At 33.1% G+C, this 26,608-nt stretch overlaps 1 protein-coding gene across 1 annotated transcript; it reads left to right on the top strand.

The window, feature by feature from the left end:
* Window positions 1-716: 716 nt before the first annotated feature.
* LOC139521838 (zinc finger CCHC domain-containing protein 12-like) lies at window positions 717-1,865 on the top strand. The gene has a single exon (XM_071319230.1). The coding sequence runs from the start codon at window positions 717-719 to the stop codon at window positions 1,863-1,865; it is 1,149 nt and encodes a 382-aa protein (XP_071175331.1).
* Window positions 1,866-26,608: the final 24,743 nt, after the last annotated feature.

The following is a 26,608-nucleotide window of genomic DNA, read 5'->3' as shown; positions in this document are numbered from 1 at the left end:
ATTTAATTTCAGATTTTGATATTTTGTTTCATATTTGGACTTTAACTAATCTTTACTTGAATTTTCAGTGCTACATATTTATCATATAGTATATATATTATTTTGTTTTCTTTATCCATCATAGATTACTGGTGATACATATAGTTATATCATATTGCATTGTGTTTTAGGATATACTTACCAGATATTTTTTTTTCATTTTGACTAATTTGAGTACGAGATAAATTTATATAGATTTACCAGATAGATTTATATAGGTTTGTCAAATACATTTGTATTGATTTCAGCTATTCATTATCTTTATTTTGTATTCATTGAAGGTACTTAATATAATTTTGTATTCATTGAAGGTACTTAATATAATCTTGTATTCATTGAAGGTACTTAACAAATTTTTGTATTCATTGAAGGTACTTAACATTGCTTATATTCATTTTAGGTATTTAATATTATTTCTTATTCATTGTAGGTAATTAATTCTATTTCATATTAATTTTAGGTACTTAATATATACATTTGGTATTCATTTTAGGAATTTAATCATATTTTTTTTTCTTTATTGTAGATTATTAACATTCATTTGCTATTTCTTGTAGGATACTTATATTTTTTTGTATTTATTGTAGATAACTTTATTTTTTTATAGGTGCTAATATTTATTATATTCCTTGTAGATTTAGGATATCTTATTATACATTCATTCATATTTTGACATCATGGCCGATGAGGAATATCAACAGCTCGTCGACACCTTAAAGGAAATGCATATAAAACCAAAGGCCGATACACCTGAGGCATTACAACAGTGGATTGAGTCTTACGCAATAGAAACACTACAGATGGGAAAACAGACGCAACCTATTAAGAAGGAACCATCAACAACAACGTCATCCCATTATACTCAGCCTCCTAGAATCAACCTTTTCTCTGGTAGTGGTGAAAAGAAAGGAGGTGAAACAACATACGAACTTTGGAAATATGAAGTACTTGGACTCATGAAGGATAAGATTCACTCAGAGGAAGCTATAATCCAAGCCATACGTAGAGCTTTGCGTGGGGAAGCAGGATTAGTAGCAATGCGTTTAGGAACAGATGCATCATTAACTGAGATCATGACCAAGATGGAAAGCGTTTTTGGCAATGTAGATGAACTTGAAACTATCATGGGTGACTTTTACAATGCAAAGCAGAAGGAAACCGAGGATGTTTCAGCATGGAGTTGTCGCTTGGAAGGAATACTTGATAAAGCCATCCATTCAGGGAAAGTCAGTAAGCCACAAGCAGATACCATGATGCATGACATGCTTTGGAAAGGACTTAGACCAGATATAAAGCATATTAGCCACTATGAGAAGGAACGCTTTAAGACATTTGATCATTTGCGTGTAGCTTTGAGAAAGATTGAGAAAGAACATAATCTGGATGAACTACCGAAGGTGAAAGCAACATCAAAACAAGCCATTGCTAATGACATGAATGAGAAAGAGGAGGAATCTGAACTTGTTACAACACTGAAGCAGATAAACACACGCCTTGAACACTTAGAATCTAGACAACATAATAAGCAACAATTTGAAGATCAACCAAATCAACAACAACAAGACACACAACCACAACCGTACCAAGAGACTTTTAATCAGTTTAGAGGTAGAGGATATAATAGAGGTGGTAGAGGAAATAGAGGTTATGATAGAGGTTATGGAAGAGGTTATGGCAGAGGTTATGGTAGAGGTAATGGAAGAGGTTTTGGTCAGAATCAACATCAGTCTGCTCAACCGATTACATGTTACCGTTGTGGAAGAGACTCGCACATTGCCAGAGGATGCCGAGCCAACACTGATGTCAACGGCAAACCTTTAAACTAGATGATGTCATCGACAAGGGGCAGCCGATCGACATGAACATACAAAGCCCTATACAACAGAATTTATGCAAATCAACAATACCACCAGGACTTTGTGGACAACCAACAGAATCAAAAATTATCATCAATGGCATTGAAACTTCATCTCTTTTAGATACAGGATCCACTGTTTCAACAATAGCTCATGAATTCTACACTCAACACTTTACTGACACACCACTCAAACCTTTAGAACAGATTATCAGCATTGAATGCGCAGATGGAAATTCATTACCGTACCATGGATATATTGAGGCCAACATTCAACTGAAAGAAACCGATCAGCATTTTCCAACAATACTACTTGTCGTACCAGATAGTCCGTATCACTCCAAAGTTCCAGTTCTGTTGGGAACAAATATACTGACAACCATCATGGATAATTACAAAGATAGATTTGGCAACCGATTTCTTCAAACTTCAGATTTAACAACACCCTGGTATTCTTCATTTAGATGTATACTATTGAGAGAGAAAGAACTTAGAAAGATGAACAACAGATTAGCATTAATTAAATCAGCTGAATATGAAAGAGTCATTATACCACCAAACAGTCAGATATCCATCAAAGCCATGACAACCAAAGAACTACCTTACCACTCCACATCTGCTATCACGCAGCAAACAAAGTCATCTATATTACCATCAGATTTAGATATTGAACCATCACTGATATATTATAAATACCAGCATAATGACATGTTCAACCTCAGAATTTGTAACATCACTACAAGAACAGTCACCATTCAACCAAACGCCATAATTGCTGAACTACAACCTGTACTCATACAAGATAAGCCTTTAAATAAAGAGAAAGAATTTGAACCACCATTATTACAGCAGGTAGACATATCCAACGACAACATAACATCAGATCAACTTCAACGTGGAAAAGATTTCATTACATCATACCAGGATATATTTTCCAAAGATGATTACGACATTGGACATACCAACATAGTACAACATAAGATACTCTTAGAAGATGATAGACCGTTCAAACAACGATACCGACACATACCGCCTTCAATGTATGAAGATGTTAAGAGCCACTTATACCAGATGCTCCGAGCAGGAATAATTAGAAAGTCTCATAGTCCGTATGCCTCCAACGTTGTTCTAGTTAAGAAGAAGAATGGCACACTAAGAATATGCGTAGATTACAGAGAATTGAATTTAAAGACAAAAAAGGACGCCTATGCTTTGCCAAGAATGGAGGATATGTTAGACTGCATGGCTGGAAACAAGTACTTCTCGACCGTAGACATGAAGTCTGGTTATCATCAGGTGGAGATACTTGAGGAACACAAGGAGAGGACAGCATTCACCGTAGGACCTCTTGGACTCTTCGAGTACAACCGTATGCCTTTCGGACTTGCTTGCGCCCCCGCCACTTATCAACGTCTTATGCAAGATTGCCTCAGAGATCTTCACATGCGTATATGTTGTGTATTCATAGACGATGTCATCATATTTGCTAAAACGTACGAGGAACACCTAGAGCGACTTGAGATGGTCTTTGACAGATTTCGACAAGCCAACTTGAAGCTTTCGCCATCAAAATGTTCTTTCTTCCAGCCAAAAGTCAAATATGTAGGACATATTGTATCTGAGGAGGGAGTAGAGACAGACCCAGAGAAAGTTGAGAAAGTAATGAATTGGCCTACTCCAAAGTCACCTGAAGAAGTACGTAGATTCATCGGATTCGTAGGTTACTACCGCAAGTTCATCCGTAACTTCAGTCAGATAGCAAAGCCACTTACATCCATTATGCCAACTTCAAATGTAAAGAAAGGGAAAAAAAGACTAAGAAACAACAACAAGAAGCATTTCAGTGGACTGATAAGCAAGAAACAGCTTTCAAAACATTAAAGCAACACTTATCATCAGCACCGATACTTGGATATGTTGATTACTCTAAACCATTTGAACTTCACACTGATGCCAGTGGTCAAGGACTTGGTGCCGTATTATACCAAGAGCAAGACGGACATCAACGTGTTATCGCATATGCTAGCAGAGGTTTAACAAAAGCGGAACAGAACTATCCAGCACATAAGATGGAATTTCTTGCGCTAAAGTGGTCCATAACCGACAAATTCCATGATTACCTCTATGGCCACAAGTTTAGAGTACTCACCGACAACAACCCACTCACATATGTACTTACGTCTGCAAAACTAGATGCTACTGGACACCGTTGGCTCGCTGCACTAGCCGCTTACGATTTCGACATCATCTATCGTCCAGGCAAGACCAATGCAGATGCAGATGGACTGTCCAGATTGACAACTATCAGCAAAGATTCCATTAAAGCGATATGTGGATGCATATATACACCGTTGATTGACTCCTATGCCATATCACCAGATACCATCGACATTAGTAATTTGGATATGCACATAGAGGTTTCAACTGATACCAACTGGTCAGAAGTCCAAGCTATGGATCCACTACTCCACGCATGGAGAAAACAGCTGAAATCTGGACAGAAACCAGTAAAAGGAAAGATATTATCAAGTCCACTAAGTAAACAGTTCAACCATCTCAGACTTATAGATGATGTGCTTTACAGAGAGATTACCATCGACGAAAAGATACATCATCAACTCATCATACCATCTTCAGACATCAAATTAGCATTAGAAGCACTACATGACGAAATGGGACATCCAGGGAAAGACAGAACCACCAGTCTAATAAGAGAACGTTTTTACTGGCCTGGGATGAATAAAGATATTGAAGAATGGATTCAACGATGCGAAAGATGTATTAAGAGAAAGAAAGATCCAGGAAGAGCACCACTAGTCAACATCACAACAACTCAGCCAATGGACCTTATATGCATTGACTACCTTACTCTAGAACCATCAAAGGGAGGAATTCAAGACATCTTGGTAATCACCGACCACTTTACACGTTATGCACAGGCTATACCAACACGCAACCAGACTGCAAAGACAACTGCAGAAGCATTGCTCAACAACTTCATCGTGCATTATGGTTTACCTAACAGAATTCACTCAGATCAGGGTCCATCCTTTGAAAGTAACATCATTCAGGAACTTTGCCGTCTAACAGGGATAAAGAAGTCAAGAACCACACCATACCATCCGATGGGCAACGGCATGACTGAGGGGCGTAAGCGTACATTACATAGGAATCTTCTATTACCTGTGGGATATATTTCAAGTCAACCACCAACGGCAGAACCATTACCTAGACCAGTCCCTAGACCAAGAACGAGATTGCAAAAGAAGATCAGATCTAACACAGACTGTACTATGGAGGATACCGATATCGAAAGTGATGATGATTATGAGATATTCGTACATCAACGACCAATGGTTGACAACACTTCATCCAGTGTTGATGATGATGAAACAGATAGTCTTGATGATCACGAAGAAGAAGTACTACACACTCCGGAGTCAGATGGGGACGCCCATGATATAGATATAGAGGTACAGGAACTAGATTCCTTACACGAGGATGAAGAGCAGGAGCCGTCTTTAGAACCAGAGACGCTAGATCCAGCTCATGATGATGATATACCTCCAGTTGTGCCTCGTCGATCAGGCCGAGAGAGGACGCAACCTAAGTGGTTACAGTCTGGTGATTTTGTGACGAAGTCTGCAGTTCCACCTATTGATACACCTGTATTGCCACCAGCTGAGTGGAGACAGAAGGCAGATTACCTGTCTAGCTGTATTGCTAGAGGTTTATTTTCAGGGATAGAGCTAGAAGCAGGGAAGGCTTTATTAGCCATTTTGACCGATCATTGATGTTTTATATTTTAGCTTTACTATTGATACTATTAATCTTATATTTGATGATATTTCAGTGGATTATTCTGATTGATTTCTACTGTATTTATTAGTGATTGCAGTATCAGTACATTGCAGCTTCAGATATAGTCCAAGAACCCTATTACAGTTGTATATATGAAATCAAACAGCGTTTAAGCAAACCTAACACAAATTTAAAGTCTTAGATATTTTTTCAAGTTTGTGTAAAAACGAGAAAACGTTGTACAGCAGAACGTATGCTAGAATGACCATTGGCAACAACACGTGAATCGGGCTTTAGATTTAAAATGCGCTAATTATTCCCGCTGTGTTTTTTGTTTACAATTTTGCACAGCTGTTAATAGAAACAGTTGTAAAAATTGAAAATTCAAATGTCAAATTTTCAAAACGATCATGTCCTGTGCTGATATATATATATATATATATATATATATATATATATATATATATGTCTACCATACATTAAGGATTGACAAGAAAAAATATTTATTAATGCAATTATTATATTTACTTGTGTCAAATAAAACCAATTAAGAGAATAATTGATCTTATTGATTTTTAAATTCACTCACTGAATACGATAATGACAGAAAATTGGAAAAAATTTAAAAAGACTTGAAATTTTTTTCCAAGTTGGTTTAGTTCTTGAGGCTTTTTCGCGTTTTAAATCTATATTGACAGACAGAATCATCATTTGTTTAGCAAGGCACTCGTCTTGCTTCAATCGCAAGTATGTTTTTATATCCACTGACCAGTTCAAAATCACGATCTAAATTGCTTGTGCATGTTGAGTAACTATATCGCAATTCGCCTTATCAGAATCTAAAGAACCATTGATAGTTTCATTGTTCGTACCCCAAACGGATAAAAACGGTTGAATGTCCATTGTTTATGACATTTTTAACAAATCACGACATTTTTGTGTTCCCTTTTGAAAATATTACCCAGGATGCAATAGATTCTGAAACGGCGAATTGATAGCTGATTTTAGGACTTACTAATATGATTGTCATGACATTTGTTTGCTGCCTTAAAGGAAGTTTTTTTCATAAAGAATATCTTATTATTAGTTTCATTGAATGCATCAATGATATTTTCAAAATCTGCGTACGCATAAAAACTAAAGCTATAATGGTTAATCTGAATGTAATTATTTTTATATTGAACCAACATCGCATCAGTTTACGGTTTTGTTGACTGAAACGAATTACTATGTAGCTTTGGAACTACAAATGTGAAGACAAATGAGTGTTTCAATATTTACATACTGCTTGTAACATTTGTAATTAAATATCGGTTAAAAGTAGTAGCCAGTGCATGTGTTGCAAAACAGTTTATAGTTTTCTGTGTTGTGTTTTGTATACCGTTGTTGTCCATAGATCGTTTGCCATTGGCCTGTAAGTTCGTTTTCGACTTATTAGATTGATTTTCTTACACAACTTTAACATGGCTTAGCATCAGGGATTTAATGGACAAGATAAGAATCATTACAGATAAACTATTTTGGAGTTTTGTCTCTTGGAAATGTTATCTTATGGAAAATTCCGTTGATAGCACTCTCATGCCCTAATTCTTTTTAAATATATTTGTAAAGTATTTTACAGAACCAATAATTAAAATGATAGATATTGACCTTAAGATAAATAAAGGCAACAGTAGTATACCGCTGTTCGAAATTCATATATCGATAGAGAAAAATCAAATTCAGGTTACAAACTAAAACTGAGGGAAAAGTATCAAATATAAAAACTAACTACGACTATTACTAAAATATGTGCAACGCGGAAGACTTCGAAACTCTGTTTTGTTTTACGGCGTTAATAAATTATCAAACAGGTACTGATTTTGCAATATTCAACGTTGTTATTCTGAAAAACAATTGAGGAACTAAAATTCTAACTCTCTCGGGCAGAGTTGATTTTTGTTGAATAGGTTATATCTTTTATAACCCTTTTTTAATATAGTTCCTAAGGTTTTAAAAAATTTTGTACAGCTTTGTTTATGTTATTATTTCATTGGTCCTGATAAAGTTAAATATAGAACAGGCTTTGGATGCACGAAATTTATTATGAAGTATTATCTTCATGTACGTTATATACTAGTGTATACTGTTGATTCTAGTTAAACAACTACCACTGATACACAATGATTGAAATAAAGACAAATAGTATCATCTGCTCGAACGTTTATCAAGATTGAGAAGAACATACACAAGAGGGAAAATATGATAAAAGTTTATTAGATGATTAATATCAGCACTTACAAAAACAAAATATATGTAACTATATAATTTTGTAATTTTAAATTTTGAAACGTTCAATTCAAATATAATGATAATAGCATATGAATTGACAACAATACCAAATAATTATGTTATCATATACATCTATAAAATATTCTACATCGACGTATTATTGTCATACTGCCTTTATTAACATAAAAAAATGTTTCCTCAGATCAAACCATGTAAGAAATTAACATTAAAAAATAAATCGGTCCTTTTTTATTTCTTGGAAATCAGACTACAACTGAAGATGTTTTTGTATCAGATGACAAATGCATAATCTATTATAACACTTATCATACCTTCATGACAGATATGTTGTTTACGCAGATAAAAGTGTCCTTACAAACAACAGTATATTGCTGGGTCTTTCAAGTGCTCGACGAAACCTCTTTCTAAATTATTAACATCTATTTTATCAGCAGACGGGCTTCAAAGTTATTGTAAAACTGCCGATTTTAGAGTTGGCGTGAATCAGATATGGATACTTAAAATTAAAAGACAAATTGAAATAGTTGTTATTGCTTTGTTTCATAAAGACGAATGGCCATCGAAGTTACAAGTATCTTGACTTAGGAAGGGATAAATCCTACTGTGTAAAGGATCACTCTGATTCAAACAAAAATTCTCTTAAACTGACATTCATACGATGCTTGATTTCTTGATTAACAACATATTTGTTACGTTCGGAGGACGTGTTTTTCAACAGAATATCGGCATTCCTATTGGAACGAATTGTGCCCCTCTTCTTGCCGACTTGTTTCTTTATTATTATGAGGCTGACTTTATACAGGAACTTCTTAGGAAGAAAGATAAGAAGTTAGCAATATCCTGTAACTCTACTTTCCGCTATATAGATGATGTTCTTTCACTAAATAATTCAAAATTTGGTGACTATGTCGAACGCATCTATCCCATTGTACTAGAGATTAAGGATACAACACATACCGTTAAGTCGGCCTAATATCTTGACTTACATTTAGAAATTGACTATGAGGGTCGATTGAGAACAAAACTTTACGATATAAGAGATGATTTCAGCTTTCCAATTGTGAACTTTACATTTCTAAGTAGTATCATTTCAGCAGCACCTGCATACGGTGTATATATATCCCAATTGATACGGTATTCCCATGCTTGCATTTCCTATCAATATTTTCTTAAAGGAGGGTTGATGCTCACAAGAAAGCTTTTAAATCAAGAGTTTCAAATGGTGAAACTGAAATCATCTCTTCGTAAATTTGACGGACGCCATCAGGAGTTGGTTGACCGTTATGGAATAACTGTTTCACAAATGATATCGGATATGTTTTTCACGTCGTAACTACAAGTCCCTTCCCTTTCATAAATGTGACCTACCGAATTAGACTATTTACCGGATGTGTTATCTCATAAGCAACACGACGGGTGCCACATGTGGAGCAGGATCTGCTTTCCCTTCCTGAGCACCTGATATCACCCCTAGATTTTGGTGGGGTTCTTTAGTTTTCTATGTTGTGACATGTGTACTTTTGTTTGTCTGTTTGTCCTTTTTATTTTTAGCCATGGCGTTGTCCGTTTATGTTCGATTTATGAGTTTGACTGTCCCTCTGGTATCTTTTGTCCCTCTTTTACTATGGTTTATATTGAAAATTATAGTATCAACCTTGGGGAAGACATGTTTGCAACATACTTGGAAGTGACATTTGAAGATGTATTTCGTTCGATAAGCAAATGATGTGTTGTATGAAAGCAAAGTTATGGTTAAATAATTACAACGTGACATGACTTTTTAATTGGCATGAAGAATATGTAATGAAAAGTCGGATTTTCTAGTCGATGTATCTTTTTACGTTGTGAATGAAGTCCATTCATTATGTGTAGTATTTGAACTGTTAAGACTAGAAATGACTTAACTAGACTATTTGATATTTAACTGTTTTATATACGTTAATAAATATAATCTTTACTTTATGTTTGTTTTCCATTATTTACATGTATAAGCCTTTAGATATAATCATTACATTGTTTTTCAAAGTTTTAAACAGTATGCATTTTGTTATCGGCTCAATGTTCTGCCAATCCTGTTCCGTATTACATCTTTCATTAGTCGGTTTCTATATTACCTCTAGGTTAAGATTAATACTTTGTAAGAAATAAAAATATCCAGAGGAGCAACACGAGCTGACAACGACAAATCGAACCAGACTGTTAACGATCGTAACGACGTATGGGGCGAAATAGATATTAATACCCTAAAACCTATTTGTAATAATATTATTTACTTTGAGATTGTATTTTTTAATCTAATTTGCTCTTAACATTAATTTTATAAATGTTTATTTTACAAAAGCCAAATAATTTAGAGTAAAACAGCATCTTTAAAACCATTAACTATTGGTATACATACATTCTCTAGACTTTCAAAATGACCTAATAGGTGAAAAAATCTAAACAAAAATATATAAAATTTTCATAAATACTGTCGACGTCAAACATTATCAACCAACGGAACGGGCGTTGAACAACTGCCATAAACCTGACTTTGCTTATTTCCGAATAAAATAGTTATTTAAACCTGGTGTTATAGATAGCTAAACCTTCCATTTGTTTGACAGTGGTTTATAGTTCATGTATATTGACAATATTTGGCATGCAAACCAAACGAACATAGCATATCAATGTGGCAATATAATAGGATCAGGCAGTCAAAACTGATTAAACATATATAACTGACATACAAAATCAGTTGCTAAAAGTAAAAATATAAAAACAAACAAACAAATATAACAAAGTCGCCAACAATAAATTGCCGTAGTTGATAGAAAACCTGAAAAAGACAACAACACATTCTGTTTTGAAGTTGATAGTAAACGTGACAAAGTTGTTGATGTAAAAAAATGTTGTTGACTGTACAAACCGTATAAAATAAAACCTCACTCGATGAAGAACAAGGGTAAACGAACCCCTTTCGTACGAATCGCGACCCAATAACTAACTAAACCAAAAACACCCAAAGTAATAAACTCGACAGTGGCATGCATGCATATTGAAATGAAAAATCTTTTTTTTCCTCGAGATACAGCAGAGACCATTGCATAACACAACACAGAAACTAAACAGATTAAGATATCCTACAAAAAAAAACACAGACAAGGGTTCAAATGGCGCCAATTAGTACAATACAAGAATTAATGGTTGACACAGAAAAGTGTCTTGTCTGAATAATAAACATCAAATCATAGAATCTATAATTTATGACAATCATGTATTATTTGCAATCGTTGAAATTGAAAAATGAATGCAACAGTCTGTTAATTATGAAAGATCAATGTACCATTTAAGGTACCAAAACTAATTCATAGAAACAAGATATGCCAATGCCATTGTCTATACAAGTGCATAACAAATATCAGGTGATCCCGTAAACTGACCTAATCACAAACTTAAAAAAATGTTGACACCGAACCCGACACCGATGCCTACGGAAACATAGGAACTAAGTATCGCTATGTGACTCCATTAAGATAAGACAATTAAAGCAAAACCAAAAAATATTTCATTTCACAAACGGGACATAGAATTATTCATAAATAAAAATAGTTAGTTTGATGGTTGTATATGTACAGCAAAACGCATGCTAGGATAACCATTGAAAACAACACGTGAATCGGGCTTTTGAATTATATTAAATCATGTGCTAATCATTTCAACAGCTGATAATAGAAACAATAGAAGAAATTGTAAAAGTTTCAACATTACCATTGAAAACAACACGTGAATCGGGTGACCCTCTGCTGTTGTTTTTTCTATGTTCGGGTTGTTGTCTCTTGATACATTCCCCATTTCCATTCTCAATTTTATTTTACTGTTCAATATAACATTTAATTACTATTGTCCGTATAATCTAGGTTAGATCAATTCATGGATACTATTTTACCTTGTCACTTTGTATATGTTTCAAAAGTAAAGATTCAGACACTGTCAGAGATCAACTATCCAATGGGACAGTGAGTCATGTCTTCGATAAATCGAAAAACCCCACTACCCGTACCTTAAACACAGAGAGTAGATTTAAATATCATGTAATCTAGTTGCTGTTTCATTCTTTTTCAATTTAAAAAGTATTAATAGATAATGATATATTCAAAAAAATACATACCACAATTTTAAAAGACATGTATAAAATCATAAACCATTTGTACACGTAAATTCTATAACTAGAGGAAATCCTGGATAATCATAGGTCTGTTCTTTGTTCCTTTGGTATTTCAACCAAAGATGAAGAACTGGATCTTCCATCACTGTATTGGATACCTAAACTACATAAGTGTCCTTACAAACAGCGGTATATTGCTGGGTCTTCCAAGTGCTCCACAAAACCTCTTTCTAAATTATTAACATCCATTTTATCAGCAATCAAAGACGGGCTTCAAAGTTATTGTGAAACTGCCTATTCTAGAGGTGGCGTGAATCAGATGTGGATACTTAAAAATTCCAAAGATCTTTTAGAGTACATACAATCTAACTCTCTTTCATCTTGTAACAGTATTAAAACATTTGACTTCTCTACTCTTTACACAAGTATTCCACATTCCAAACTTAAAGACAAATTAAAAGAGTTGGTATTACTTTGCTTCATAAAAAAGAATGGCCAACGTAGATACAAGTATCTTGTCTTAGGGAGGGATAAATCCTACTTTGTAAAGAATCACTCTGATTCAAACAAAAAATTCTCTGAAACTGATATTATCAAGATGCTTGATTTCTTGATTGACAACATATTTGTTACGTTCGGAGGACGTGTTTTTTCAACAGACTGTCGGCATACCAATGGGAACAAACTGTGCCCCTCTACTTGCTGACTTGTTTCTTTATTATTATGAGGCTGACTTCATGCAGGAACTTCTTAGGAAGAAAGATAAGAAGTTAGCAATATCCTTTAACTCTACTTTCCGCTATATAGATGACGTTCTTTCACTAAACAATTCAAAATTTGGTGACTATGTGGAACGCATCTATCCCATCGAATTGGAGATAAAGGATACTACAGATACAGTTAAGTCAGCTTCATATCTTGACTTACATCTAGAAATTGACAATGAGGGTCGGTTGAAGACAAAACTTTACGACAAAAGAGATGATTTCAGCTTTCCAATTGTGAACTTTCCATTTCTAAGTAGCAACATTCCAGCAGCACCTGCATACGGGGTATATATCTCTCAATTGATACGATATTCCCGTGCTTGCATTTCCTATCATGATTTTCTTGATAGAGGGTTACTGCTCACAAGGAAGCTATTAAATCAAGAGTTCCAAATGGTGAAGTTGAAATCATCCCTTCGTAAATTTTACGGACGCCATCACGAGTTGGTTGACCGTTATGGAATAACCATTTCACAAATGATATCGGATATTTTCCTCACGTCGTAACTACAATCCCCCTCCCTTTCATGAATTTGACCTACCGAATTAGACTATTTACCGGATTTGTAATCACATAAGCAACACGACGGGTGCCACATGTGGAGCAGGATCTGCTTACCCTTCCGGAGCACCTGAGATCACCCCTAGTTTTTGGTGGGGTTCGTGTTGTTTACTCTTTAGTTTTCTATGTTGTGTCATGTGTACTATTGTTTTTCTGTTTGTCTTTTTCATTTTTAGCCATGGCGTTGTCAGTTTGTTTTAGATTTATGAGTTTGACTGTCCCTTTGGTATCTTTCGTCCCTCTTTTATAGAAATAAGCAAATATAAGCTTAAAATGAAGAAAAAAGACCAAATTCACTTTGATAAAGGAGAGACAAAAACAGGCAGCACACAAAAACAAAAGCATAGAAACAATAACAACATCACCAAGAAATCATAAAACATATCGTACGAGCTACAAGACAGTTGGTAGTTTCTTTTGTGCCACTAGACACAGCTATATAATATTATTCGTGTGTTATTTGAGGTCACGTTTGGTTATCAGCAAATATGGTCTGAATTGTGGCCGCTACAAGTATACATTTCTATAACAAATCCTTGTTCAGCTGTAACGCAGTTCCCAAAACGTCAGCAATTAGATAGTGACGTCCGTAAAATTTCAAAAACAGGACTTCACCTTACAGTACGATCTGATTACCTTCCGGAGCAGCCGAAATCATCCTCGGATTTTGGTTGGATTTGTGTTGAGTGTTTTGATTTCTGCTTTCAGCGTTTAATGTACTGTTGTTTATCCTTTCGTCCTTTTTAGCCATGGCATTGTTGTTAGGATATTTGTATAGACTTTAACGTGAATATTTTACGAACAAAAACCACACACATGAAGGTTTTGATTATATTGCAAGATTGTGACTGAAATGAACAAATCAGGTAAAGCAGATAAAATAATCTCCCATTGAAGTGGGGCTTTAGCTAAGAAAGGAACTTTAAACTAATCAGTTAAAAACAAAGTGGTTCGAGATTAATATTTATTACAAAATACGTTAATTTATTCTACTCTTCTTCAATTATTTGAACAGCTGATAGCTGAAACAGAAGAAAAAGTTGTAAATTCAAATTTAATCTTTTTTCAATTTTTAATTTCGATAATAATATAAACATATACTTATGCCTTTCATAAAATGAAGAGCCTTAAACGTGGGTTGAACAGAAGTAAAATTGATTGCAATAACAAAATTTACTGGTGCTAACGAAAAACAATTAACGGACGTGTATACTCTTTCTGATGATTGCGTTAAATCTCTGAGGTTGTTGATCCAAATTAGAATTAAAAAAAACTTAATGAATCTTCGAAAACCGGCTTTTAATCTATCTGCAAAGACCCAAATGTTGGTAAGTTTTTGTATACCCCTATGACAGTTTTTGTTGTTGTTTCGAACGACAAAGCCCTCTACGTTGTCGTATTTGTTTGTATATCGCTGTTAATGAACCCGAACATATATTCTAACGACAATTACAGAAGAGGGTTGAAAGATACCAGAGAGACAATCAAAAAGAGGACTCATCGAATAATCATCAAAACCGCAGATATATTTGTAACAGGAAGAATATTTTTTATGTTTATTAAAATTCTTTCGTCAATTGGGTTTTATGTCTGTGGTGTATCTTTACACAATGATTGTAATGCTGGATCCCAATCGTTGTCAAGAAAAACTTTTTTGTTTGTATTGGTTGCTTAACCATTTTTCAGAACTAAACATAACTATAAACAACTGTCATAGAATGATAATGCTTTTCTAGCTATTAAACCGGATTTAATCCACCATTTTCGTCGAAACCTGCTTGTAAAAAAATCCATAATCAGGCAGAATAACTTGTTCCGTTGGTTAATAGTGTTTAACTTTTCATGTTTTTTTATGGACTCTTTCTTTTTTAAAATATGCTTAGGAATTCAGTACTTTTGTATATAACTTTTTTAATCTAATGTGAAATACTACAACGCAACTAATTATAAAAATTCAGGAGAAATAGCACGCGTACGATTGATAATGAAACAACAATTTAAAAGAGACCAAATGGCTGAAAAATCAACAACTATAGGTTCCGGTGTGGCCTTCAATAGTGAGCAAAACTTGTACAAAAATCTTTTAGTACACGTAAATTCGAAAACCTAGTATCATGACAAGACATGCAATGTTGAGATGAAAACAGGAAAATAGTCTCTAGGAAAAGGAATGGACAAATGCATGTATTATACACTTAAACTCATCATGTAAAAACAATACAATGTAAAAAAAATGGATTTAATATGATATCATGTTGTTGATAATCAAGAAACGGGACATTATAAATGTGCCTTCAGGTACAAGCGTAACGATGAGAAATAACGACCGTTATAAAGTACTTGTGACATACTTACCTTGTGTGAAACACGTTTGTTGGGATTAACGTTCATTATAAAAGGCGTTAATTTGTTACACTTTGTATTGGTAATGGCATGAAATAGAAATAAGAAAAAAGATAAATGTGTCAACCATTTTAAAATTAAATTTGTCTGGTCTTGATAGATCAATACGCAATTAAACAGCAACGAACATGACACTTACGAAGTCAAATTCACATAAAAACATCCATTAGCTCTAATTTTTCGCTTAGTAATGTCTCATTTCGAGCGTAAAGAATGATGTGGACAATATGCGCATCTGGCTTAAACAACACTTTTGTCATCAAGTGTTTGACTGAAACACATACGTTTGAACGTTAAACAACCTATTTCAAAATTTACCATTTTCATACACAGTACTTTCAAAAGTTTTAGGACGTTTCAGTCGATTTCCGTAAAACGTATGTGACAGAAGTATTATATGATCATTTGCTACTAGGTACTTTCCGTTTTGAATTTTCATCGGAGTTCAGTATTTTTGTGATGTTACTTTTCGTTACCAAATGCCTGTACCAAGTCTGATGTTACTTTTCGTTATCAAATGCCTGTACCAAGTCTGATGTTACTTTTCGTTACCAAATGCCTGTACCAAGTCAGGAATATGGCAGTTGCTGTCCATTCGTTTGATATGTTTCAGCTTTTGATTTTGCCATTTGATTAATTTTTATCATATTTTGCTGAACTTTACCTTGGAGATTTTTTTTGTGACACGATATGATTTATTAAGTGTGTCAAATTGAAAATAAACTTTTTGCGTTTTTTTTTTATATTGATTTTTATATTATTTGAATATTATTCATGTTGTTATTTTCAATTCAAAAAAAGTGATTTTTTAACAGTTAAAATGAAAGCAATGACATACACATTTTAAAATAAGTAAAACACTGAAATGTGCAAGAATAAAAATGTATTAGGCATGTGTAAATGGAAAGACGATTTTCAGAAATTATTCAGTTTGGTATATGTACTTTACGGTTATTTTGCACGGACTCGTCAACAGCTGAAAGGATTTAGTCTTTAAGTCTACTTTACCGATTAAGTATAGCATGTCAGTCAATAACATATGAAAGTTACCTCATCATAGATACCAGGATTAAAATTTTGTATTTTCACAGGACGCGCATTTTGTCTAAAAAGGACAGTGACGAATAAAAAAATGTTAAAAAAGCCAAACAAATTACGAAGTTGAAGAGCATTGAGAATAAAACAAATTATAAAAGTTGTTCAAAATACAGCTAAGGTTATCTATTCATGAGGTAGAAATGCCTTATTGTTTCAAAATTAAAAGTTTTGTAAACAGTTAATTTATAATAATTGAAGAAATTGAAGACCGTATATATACTTTGGTAAATATTTATGAACCAAATATACCCAATACAAGAAATAGGTTCTTAAAAAAAGTTAAAGATATTTTAACTAAAAACAGCTTAGGAATGGTCATTATAGGACGAGACATGAATGACAACTAAACTGATGAAGACAACAAGAATAATATGTCAAACAGGTCCTTTACAGAGAAAAAATGCTGTACCCAGTTAAAAATTAAAAAAAAAAAATGCATAAGTTAAGTGTTATATGGCGAGAAATACGTGGTAAAAAAGTACAACTTACTTGGGGAAGGACAAATAACTTAACTGAACCACAAAGAATTGATTTCTGTTTTACCTGTCCTAAAATACGAACTCAAATAGAATCAACAGACATAAGACCAGCCATTATAAACCATACAAATCATCAAGCAATATCTCACATGATAAAGTGTAGATCACAACAAAAAAGGAAAAGTATATTTTAAATAATCAATATATAATATTTTAGTAAATAAAAAAGTAGCAAAACATAATTAAGAAACTAATAAAACAGTATGAATGTAAATTATTACATACCAATGCTATAAGGCTTCAATGGGATCCTTCTAAAACAAATGTGCGAGACTATACTTCAGCATTCTGTATAAGGAAAGCAGAAAACAATGTAACAGATATAAACATTTTAGAAAATAAACTTAAAAAATTAAAGCAATGTTCAAGTATGAAATGCCAAGAAGATGTTATTATCTATTTTAATGGAGAAATCAATATATTGGAAAATAAACAAAGTTATTTATATGAATCAAACACTAAGGGACACACAATAGTTCAAAAATTAAATGAGTGAAAGAAGGGGGAATATACAAAGTTCTTTTTAGGATTAAAAAAAACTAGACAAACAAAACAATCAATAACAGGCCTTTTAGACAAAAATGGGAAGATACATAGAGATCCTGCGAAAATATTGCAACTTGAAAGAGAATTTGATCATGATATATTTAAACATACAAAAGTTCAAACAATAACAAAACATATATTAAAGATTACTTATAAATGCATAAGTTGATTATAAATTAACCAATAAAGAAAATGATAACAGGGAAGATCTATTTTAAAAGTATCAAGGAATACATCAAGACACAGGGCGATGACAAACGTATTCAACATTAATAGTCCTCGCAATTCTTATAGTTTAAACTTCTATGTCATTCTAAACTACCCCTCACCTCAATTTAGGTATTCCTTGAAATTAAGTTACGCTGCTATTCATTTTTAATTAGTAACATTCTAAAGTAGTGTTTTAACAGATGGTGCAATAAGATCGTATTTTGGAACCAGTAAGTAAACAAAAAAAACCCCAATGTTTATGAATATTAGAATTCTTCCTTTATAAGAAGAGGAGGATTGTAAAACACATTATTTTCAAAGTTCAACCAACAACATGTTATAAAAAAAATCGTTTTAAAAAATTCGTGAAAAAAAATGTGGTTACCTTTTGCAAACTTTAACTTGATAATTTTCCACAGATTGCAAGAACTACTCTAAATGGTACAAATTTCACCGACCCGTATCCACATTTCATTAATTTTACATAAGAACAATGCATGTTCAAAGTGACGAATATCTCAGTTGTTATCCATTCGTTTTATATGTTTTAGCCTTCGATTTTGCCAACTGATAAGGGACTTTCCGTTTTGAATTTTTCCTCAGAGTTCAGTATTTTTATGATTTTACTTTTTTTTCAACAATTAATGTCTCTTCAGAGCCAATATATGTTGTAATCCATAACCTTATTAAAACGTTTCAATTTCTATATATTTAGCGCATGAAGGTATAAATTATTTAACATGCCTGAAATCACTTACCATAAGTGAAAAATACCCTAAAGATTAAATTGAGTGACCGCCTAGTCATGTCAATACAACATTTTACTTTTACTGAAAAAAATCCTGTATTTAAGTTCCATTTCAGAACTTTCCTTCCAGTGTCTATTTACAATGATACAAATGATAGCATTGAAGACATTTACAAATGATCATTTACTATATAAAACTGCGACACATATGTTTAACGGAAGATCGATCCAAACGTCCTATAACAAATTAAAAGTACCGCCCATGAAAAGGGTATTTTTTATAGATAAGTGTTTAGGTAAACGCAAGTTTTTAAGTCAAACACTTGATGACAAAAAATAAATTTAAGTGATATAAAATAAGCACTATGATTTTAATAAGTACGTTTAATCAGTCAAATATCCATTTGAGAGAAGTTTTACAGATTTCTACTATGCGTATAACGTGAACTTGATAACGCAGTTTTACATTCGCTTTGCTAGATATTTACCAAATATACTAGACTGATAGTATAAAAAAAATCACATATTGTCTACGATTGACAGGAGGCAGTACTAAACGTATAGATACGAGATAATGGATGTTTTACGTCAATTTGACTTCGTTTTTGTTACGGTCGTTGATGTCTACTTGCGTATTGATCTATCAAGACAAAACTAAATGGTTGACACGTTTTAATTTTTTTATTTCAATATTTCACGCAATTACCCATTTAATGAAATATACGCTAAACGTGGTTCACATACGGAAAAAAATGTTAAACATTCTTTTGTTAATATCGTTTTTTCTTTCTTATTTAATCGTTTGTTCTTGAAGAAAAAAATTAACATATCCCGTTTCTTGATTATCAATGAAATATATCATATCAAATAACGGTACATTGTCTACATTTGCTTTCTTTAAGTCTTGTTTACATTGTGCTGTTATCTACGATTCGTTTATTTGTATCATTCATGCATTTGTCTTTTCCTTTTCCTTGGGAATTGGTTACTGTTTTCATTTCACCATTTCTCATCTTGTCATGCCTCTAACTTTTCATGATTTCACATATACTGATGGTTTATAAATATATTGATTGTCCAAAAGGTGATTTATTACTTCATTTATCTTTTAAGATTTCAATCGAAATAGCAGTTTTCATATTTGTGACACCACTCCTTCAAAACCAGTTTCATTAAGGATTAGTAATTAAGCAACTCACATATTCAACAATTCGAGGAAATGAGACCCTGTGTATAGTTTGTATGGATAGAGAATTATATTAGAAAAATTTAGATGGTACAACTTCAAACCATATTATTCGTCGTAACATAGTTGTCGATACAATACCCATTTATTATAGCAAAATATTCGGACAGTGATATTGTGGAAAATGAAAAAAAAAAGACTTTTTAATTTCGAATCGTTCCCATCTATTTATCACTTTTCACATATATTTCTAATTTCAGATTCATACCTGTGCCATTATAAACTGTATTTCATTGACACCTCACGTACTTAACAAGTTAATCAGTTAAACGTGTTTCGCCCACGGTTATCATATCACACGTTCTTTTGCAGCTGATATAAATTCTTACCGAAGCGAAATACTTGCTAAACTCCCGTGAACAGCACTTAAACATCAGTTTTTACCTTTGTGTAAAACTTACATTTTTTTTGTCTGTACAAATTACGGATGTAGTTAGATGGTATTAACAAATATATAGAGAGTTTAAAATTGGTTGCATAGGTAAAAAGAGTTTAATCAAGAACAAAATAAGCTAAACATATTAAAAAGATATCGATCTTCTTTTGATGATTTTTGATTTTTTTAAATTGGTGGGAAGATTTACTCTGACTTTTATCTTATATTTAGCATTGTCTCAAATTGAATTGGTTGAATTGATATACAGTTTTCATTTGTGGACCTTTTAAAGCTGACAACGCTCACTATTGAAAGCCACACCGGGAACTATATTTGTTAACTTTTAGCCATTTTGTCTTTTTTGAATTGTTGTTTCATGAGCAATAGTACTATATCTTCTAAATTGCATAATTAGTCGCGTTGTGGTATTTCAAATTAAAGTAGAAAAGTAAAACAAAAATAACGAGCTCTGAAACAAATTAAAAAACGAAACGGTCCATAAAAACAGGTCAAATAAACACAATGAATCGACGGAACAAGTAACAAACGACCAGATAACTGATTTGTTTACATGTAGTTTTCGACAAAAATGGTGGGTTAAATCCGGTTTGATAGCTAGATAAGCCTTATCATTCGATGACAGTTGTTTATAGTTGCGTTAAATTGCAAACATGGCAAACCACCCACAGCAGCTCAATCATTGTGTAAAGATACACCACAGACAAACAACACAACTGACGAAAGAATTAAAATCAACATAAAAATGAATATTCCTATAACAAAATATATTTATCTGCCTTGACATTCTGTTTTATGATTATTCGATGTAGTGAAATTATATGCTTGGGTTTATAAACAGCGATGCACATACAGGCACAATATCGTTTGCGAGCTTTGTCTGTCGAAACAACAACATACCAGTCATGGAGGTAGGAAACCTGCTATGCAATGATTGGGTCTTTGAAGATAGATGTATGGCGGGTTTTCATAGATTCATCAAGTAACTTAATTCTGATTTGGATCAACAACCTCAGAGATTTAACCCACTCGGAAAAAGTATACACGTACCTAACAAGTTAATCAGGTAAACGTGTTTCGCCCACGGTTATCATATCACACGTTCCTTTGTTGCTGATATAAAATGCTTTTATTGCTTTTAATTTATATTTCTCTTTCACCCACGTATAATGCTCTTTATTTTATGGCAGGCATAAGTATATATCATTATCGAAATGAAAAATTGAAAAATTGACATTTTTATTTACAGTTGTTTCAGCTGTTCAAATATTTGAAGAGGAGTAGGATCAATTATCGCATTTTGTAATGAATATTAATCCTGAATCACGTGTCAGTATGTTTTAGCTTATTGTTTCAATGTCCCCTTGATATCTATCGCCTCTCTTGTATGCACAGTTATTTTATCGTATCTTCTGTTTTACCCAATTGCTGGTTTTATTTATAATCTTGCAATATAATGAAAACTTCATGTGTGGTCATTGTTCCTCAAATATGCATGTATAAACCTTTGCAAACATCCAAACAGTAATGCCATGACTAAACACGAACAAATGATAAACAACAGTACAAAACCACAGAAAGCAGAACACAACAAACTTAGAAGCCCAAACCAATTCAACACCTGGGGTTATATATCGGATGTTTTATGGACGCCGATATTGAATTACTGACCGTTATAGAAAAAACTTGGTAACAGATGAACATTCATTTGTTATAGATCTATTATACTTGTCGCAGCCACAAGTTAGAACATCTTTCCTAGTTGTTGACATGACTTCACTTAATATAAGAGCTCATAATAAGGGATTAAAAAGCAGTGTCTATGGGATCGTAAGAAATTACTTTCTGTTCTGAAGCTCATAAAAAAAGTTTTGGCACAACCGTTTTGAACTTTTGATCCTCAGTGATGTACCACTTTGTACTATTTTGACTTTCGAACTTTTGTATCTGGTCACTGGTAAGTCTTGTGTGGACGAGGCGCGCTTCTGGCGAATTAAATTTTAAACCTGTAGCGTTTTGTTAGCTATTATTCGTGTGTTTCTTTGTCTAATATGTTCTCCTATTTATGTGTACTGTAATGTTATGTTGTCATTTTAATGTTATATTTAACATTGCCATTAAAGCGGGAGGTTTGGCATGCCACAAAACCAGGTTCAACCCACCATTTTTTTCTTTATAAAAAATGTCCTGTACCAAGTCAGGAATATGGCCATTGTTATATTATAGTTCGTTTCTGTGTGTGTTACATGTTAGCGTTGTGTTTCCGTTGTGTCGTTTGTTTTCTCTTCTTTTTGAGTGTGAATTTACATTACTTTAAGACGTGTCATGGTACTTTTCTATCCCAAATTAATGTATTTTGTTTTGATGTTATATTTGTTATACTCATCGGATTTTGTCTTATGCTTAGTCCGTTTCTGAGTGTATAAAATTTTAATGTTGTGTAGTTATTCTCCGCTTATATGTAATGCGTTCCCCTCAGTGTAGTTTGTTACCCCGATTTTGTTTTTTTTCAATCGATTTACGTTTTGAACAGCGGTATACTACTGTTGCCTTCATTTGTAAGTCGTTCCTGATGATGTTGTTATTGATCTATGTTGTTGTTTCTGAAAACTTGTTTTTTAGTTTACGTGTTGCCTGTTTTCGTCTTTCCTTTATCAAAGTGAAATGGGTCTTTTTTCTTCATTTTAAGCTCATATATTTGGTCATTTGTGTGGGTTACAGAATTTACGTGTACCAGTGGTTTCTATACTATTAACCCACAAAAATGACCAAATATATGTCCTTAAAATGAAGAAAAAGGACACAAACTGAGAATTGAAAATAAAAAGCAAATACACTTTATTTACAGTAATGAATGTTCACAATGTGCAGATAAGTGCTAAAATTATTTATGTGTTATTGAATTAATAGAAAAAAAGGGAATTTGGGAAAAAAAGGAGGAGCCGGGCTAGAAAACCAATTGGCCTGTCCCAAAGTACCTATGACATTTGATATCTTTTTTGAAATTCTCCAGTCATTAAATCTTTTACAAAAATTCATTGATTATAAAAAGAAGATGTGGTATGATTGCCAATGAGACAACTCTCCACAAGAGACAAAAATGACACAGAAATAAACAACTATAAGTCACCGTACGGCCTTCAACAATGAGCAAAGCCCCTACCGCATAGTCAGCTATAGCCGGAAGGTCCCGAAATGACAACGAGAAAACGAACGGCCTTATTTATTTACATAAAAATGACCAAAAAACAAATATGCAACACATAAACAAACGACAACCACTGAATTACAGGCTCCTGACTTGAATGTTCATAATATACTTAATGTATGTTCATATTGAAAATTATGGAAATAAAGGAAGAGGGATAAAAAAAAACATTGTCCTGTCCCCTCGTTTCTATGACTTTGATACTTTTTCTAAAATTCTCTAGTCATTAAATTTTTTACAAAAATTTTCAGACACCACTTTACATATTTTCTACCAAGCTCTGAATGCCCACGATTTCGCCGTTGTGTTCTAGTATGATTTTAAACATGTATTTTAATATTGTGGTATGTATTTCTTAACATATCATTATTAATTAATATTATAGTAGGTTTAAATTGAATTAAACTGCAATCAAATAACATGCTGTTTAAATTTACTCCCTGTTCTTTTACGGTATGGTTCGTGGGCTTTTTCAATTTATCGTAGTCAGTACGTGTCCCTGATATTTGAACTATGATCTTTTCTTTTTTTCAAATGAAAGGCAAAACAGTATCCGTTTTTGATCTAACCTAGATTATATGGAATATGTTTGACAGAACAGTAAGTTGATAACATTATAAAAGTGATAATGGAAACTGAAAATGTGTCAAAGAGAAAACAACTTGAAAAAGGAGCAGAAAACAAACCAAGGCCACCAATTGATCTTCAACACAGAGGGAAAATCTCGCAGCTGGAGGTAGGCTTCAACAGGCTTCTAAGCAAAAAATTGTGAACACAATGCTTACTTTGCAAAACTATTTATTTGAATACGTTATCAGTAGTATTTATACAATCATTATTATTTTCAAATGTCTTTTTTACATCGTCCACTAGAAAATCATACTTTGCATCCATTGTTCTTCATTCCAATAACGTCAGTAATTATCCCAGCTATGACATTGCTTTCATTCTCATTGTTATAAGATAAACCGAAGGAAGACATCTTCCATTATCACCTGCCACTTTATGTTGTGATTTGCAAGCATGTCGTTAACTTGTCTTTATCAAGTAGCACTTTGTAATATCTATTACAATTCATACTAAACTAGATTTTGCAATATTATCAGCTATAATAGAGTCTATCGTTTCACATAACAGCATCTTTATCTGAAAAAGATCATTTTGTTCGCAATAGTCTATAGCCGTTCTTCCCGATACGTCCTTTTTCGTAATGTAAGCACCTTTCTGCAATAAAAACTGTACAAATGTAAGAATTTCCTTTTCCTTTGTTGTTGACTGACATGCGGTAATAAGTAAAGTAGACTTCGAAGAGTTCTTGAAATTAACACCGCTAAACGCCATCAATTGTTCTTGAGCCTGAACAAAATTACCGTCAAGTACTAAGTTGAATAACTTCTGAAAATCTTCTCCAGATTTCAACCTGACAAACTGACTTTTCTTGATACATCTTTTAACTTCTTTTCTTATTTTTGATATCAATGCCATGATAATTCTGGCATGTTAACATCAGCGCATCGTTTTAATATACTAGGTAAAATCACGTGATGTCTTCAAATGTCAAAATATCATAATTAAACCCCCTTATATGGTTTAAGCTATTTTTGTATTCTGCAAATTTATTCAAAGACAAGAAATCAAATGACGTACATGTAAGCAACTATAGGTCATCATACAGCTCGCAACAATGAGAAAACCCCTTACCATATATTAAGCTGAAAAAGCTATAAGCCTGCGACATACCAAATGTAAACTATTCACAAAATCCGATGGCCTTATTTACGTACAAATCAAATTAAAAAAAAAAACAGATTTAATATACAGTAACAAATAAAAACCACTGAATTTTTTTTATAGCTAGCTAAACCTTTCACTTGTACATAAAACTGGTGTAACGTCTACTTTTAGAAATCCAGAAAAAGTATACCGGAGTTCTCCAAACACAATAAATCACAGTGCGTTGACAGGATAAGAATAGGGTTGCTTAATCTTTAGTTTTCTATGTTGTGTTTTGTGTACTGTCTTTTTCATTTTTAGCCATTGCGTTGTCAGTTCATTTTCGATCTATGAGTTTGACTTTGCCTCTGGTATCTTTTGCCCCACTTTTACTTTCCGGACATGATTAGACATTATTAATCTAATGACCAATGCAAATAGTCCTTCTATTCAAACCTTATCAATCAATAAATCTAGCAGTAGCATCTTCATATTTTATAAATAATTAGAATTTATTTTTTTAAGTTATTGTTCATAAACGTGATATAACGAGACACATTTAGACGAAATGGAAAGTGTTGTCCATAATAAGGCAGTACATTGTTTTAAATAAAAACATCTGGGGTTGAAGTCATAAAACTTTGCCCAGTGCTCGGAGCACAAAAGTTATGCCCGAAAAATGAAATCCAACGTTTTGATTGGATGATTTTGGAGTATGAGTACAAAAAACTGACTCAAGAGTTTTATGACTTCAAGACCTGAACTCGAAACAGTTTAATTTCTTCGTAATAGTCAATAGACGTTTTCCGTGTGCGTCATGTTTGACGATGTTGACATCACTGTACAGTTAAAACCGAACGAATGAAAAAAATACTTTTTGAGTTGACTTACAATCACTGGGTTGATAACACTGTTACTGGAGTATTTTAAAATTACCCGAGGGTATTACCAGCCCAGTAGTCAGCACTTCTGTTTTAACATGAATTATCACTGCTATGGTCATTATTATAACAACTGTTTACAAAGCTTTTAATAGTTGA

Source organism: Mytilus edulis, chromosome 1 (genome assembly GCF_963676685.1).
Source record: "Mytilus edulis chromosome 1, xbMytEdul2.2, whole genome shotgun sequence".
Lineage (NCBI taxonomy): Eukaryota > Metazoa > Mollusca > Bivalvia > Mytilida > Mytilidae > Mytilus > Mytilus edulis.
This window is presented reverse-complemented; position numbering and strand designations above follow the sequence as displayed.

Excerpts from the sequence above, each read along its gene's own strand:
- LOC139521838 (XM_071319230.1), top strand. The coding sequence starts at position 717 with ATGGCCGATGAGGAATATCAACAGCTCGTCGACACCTTAAAGGAAATG.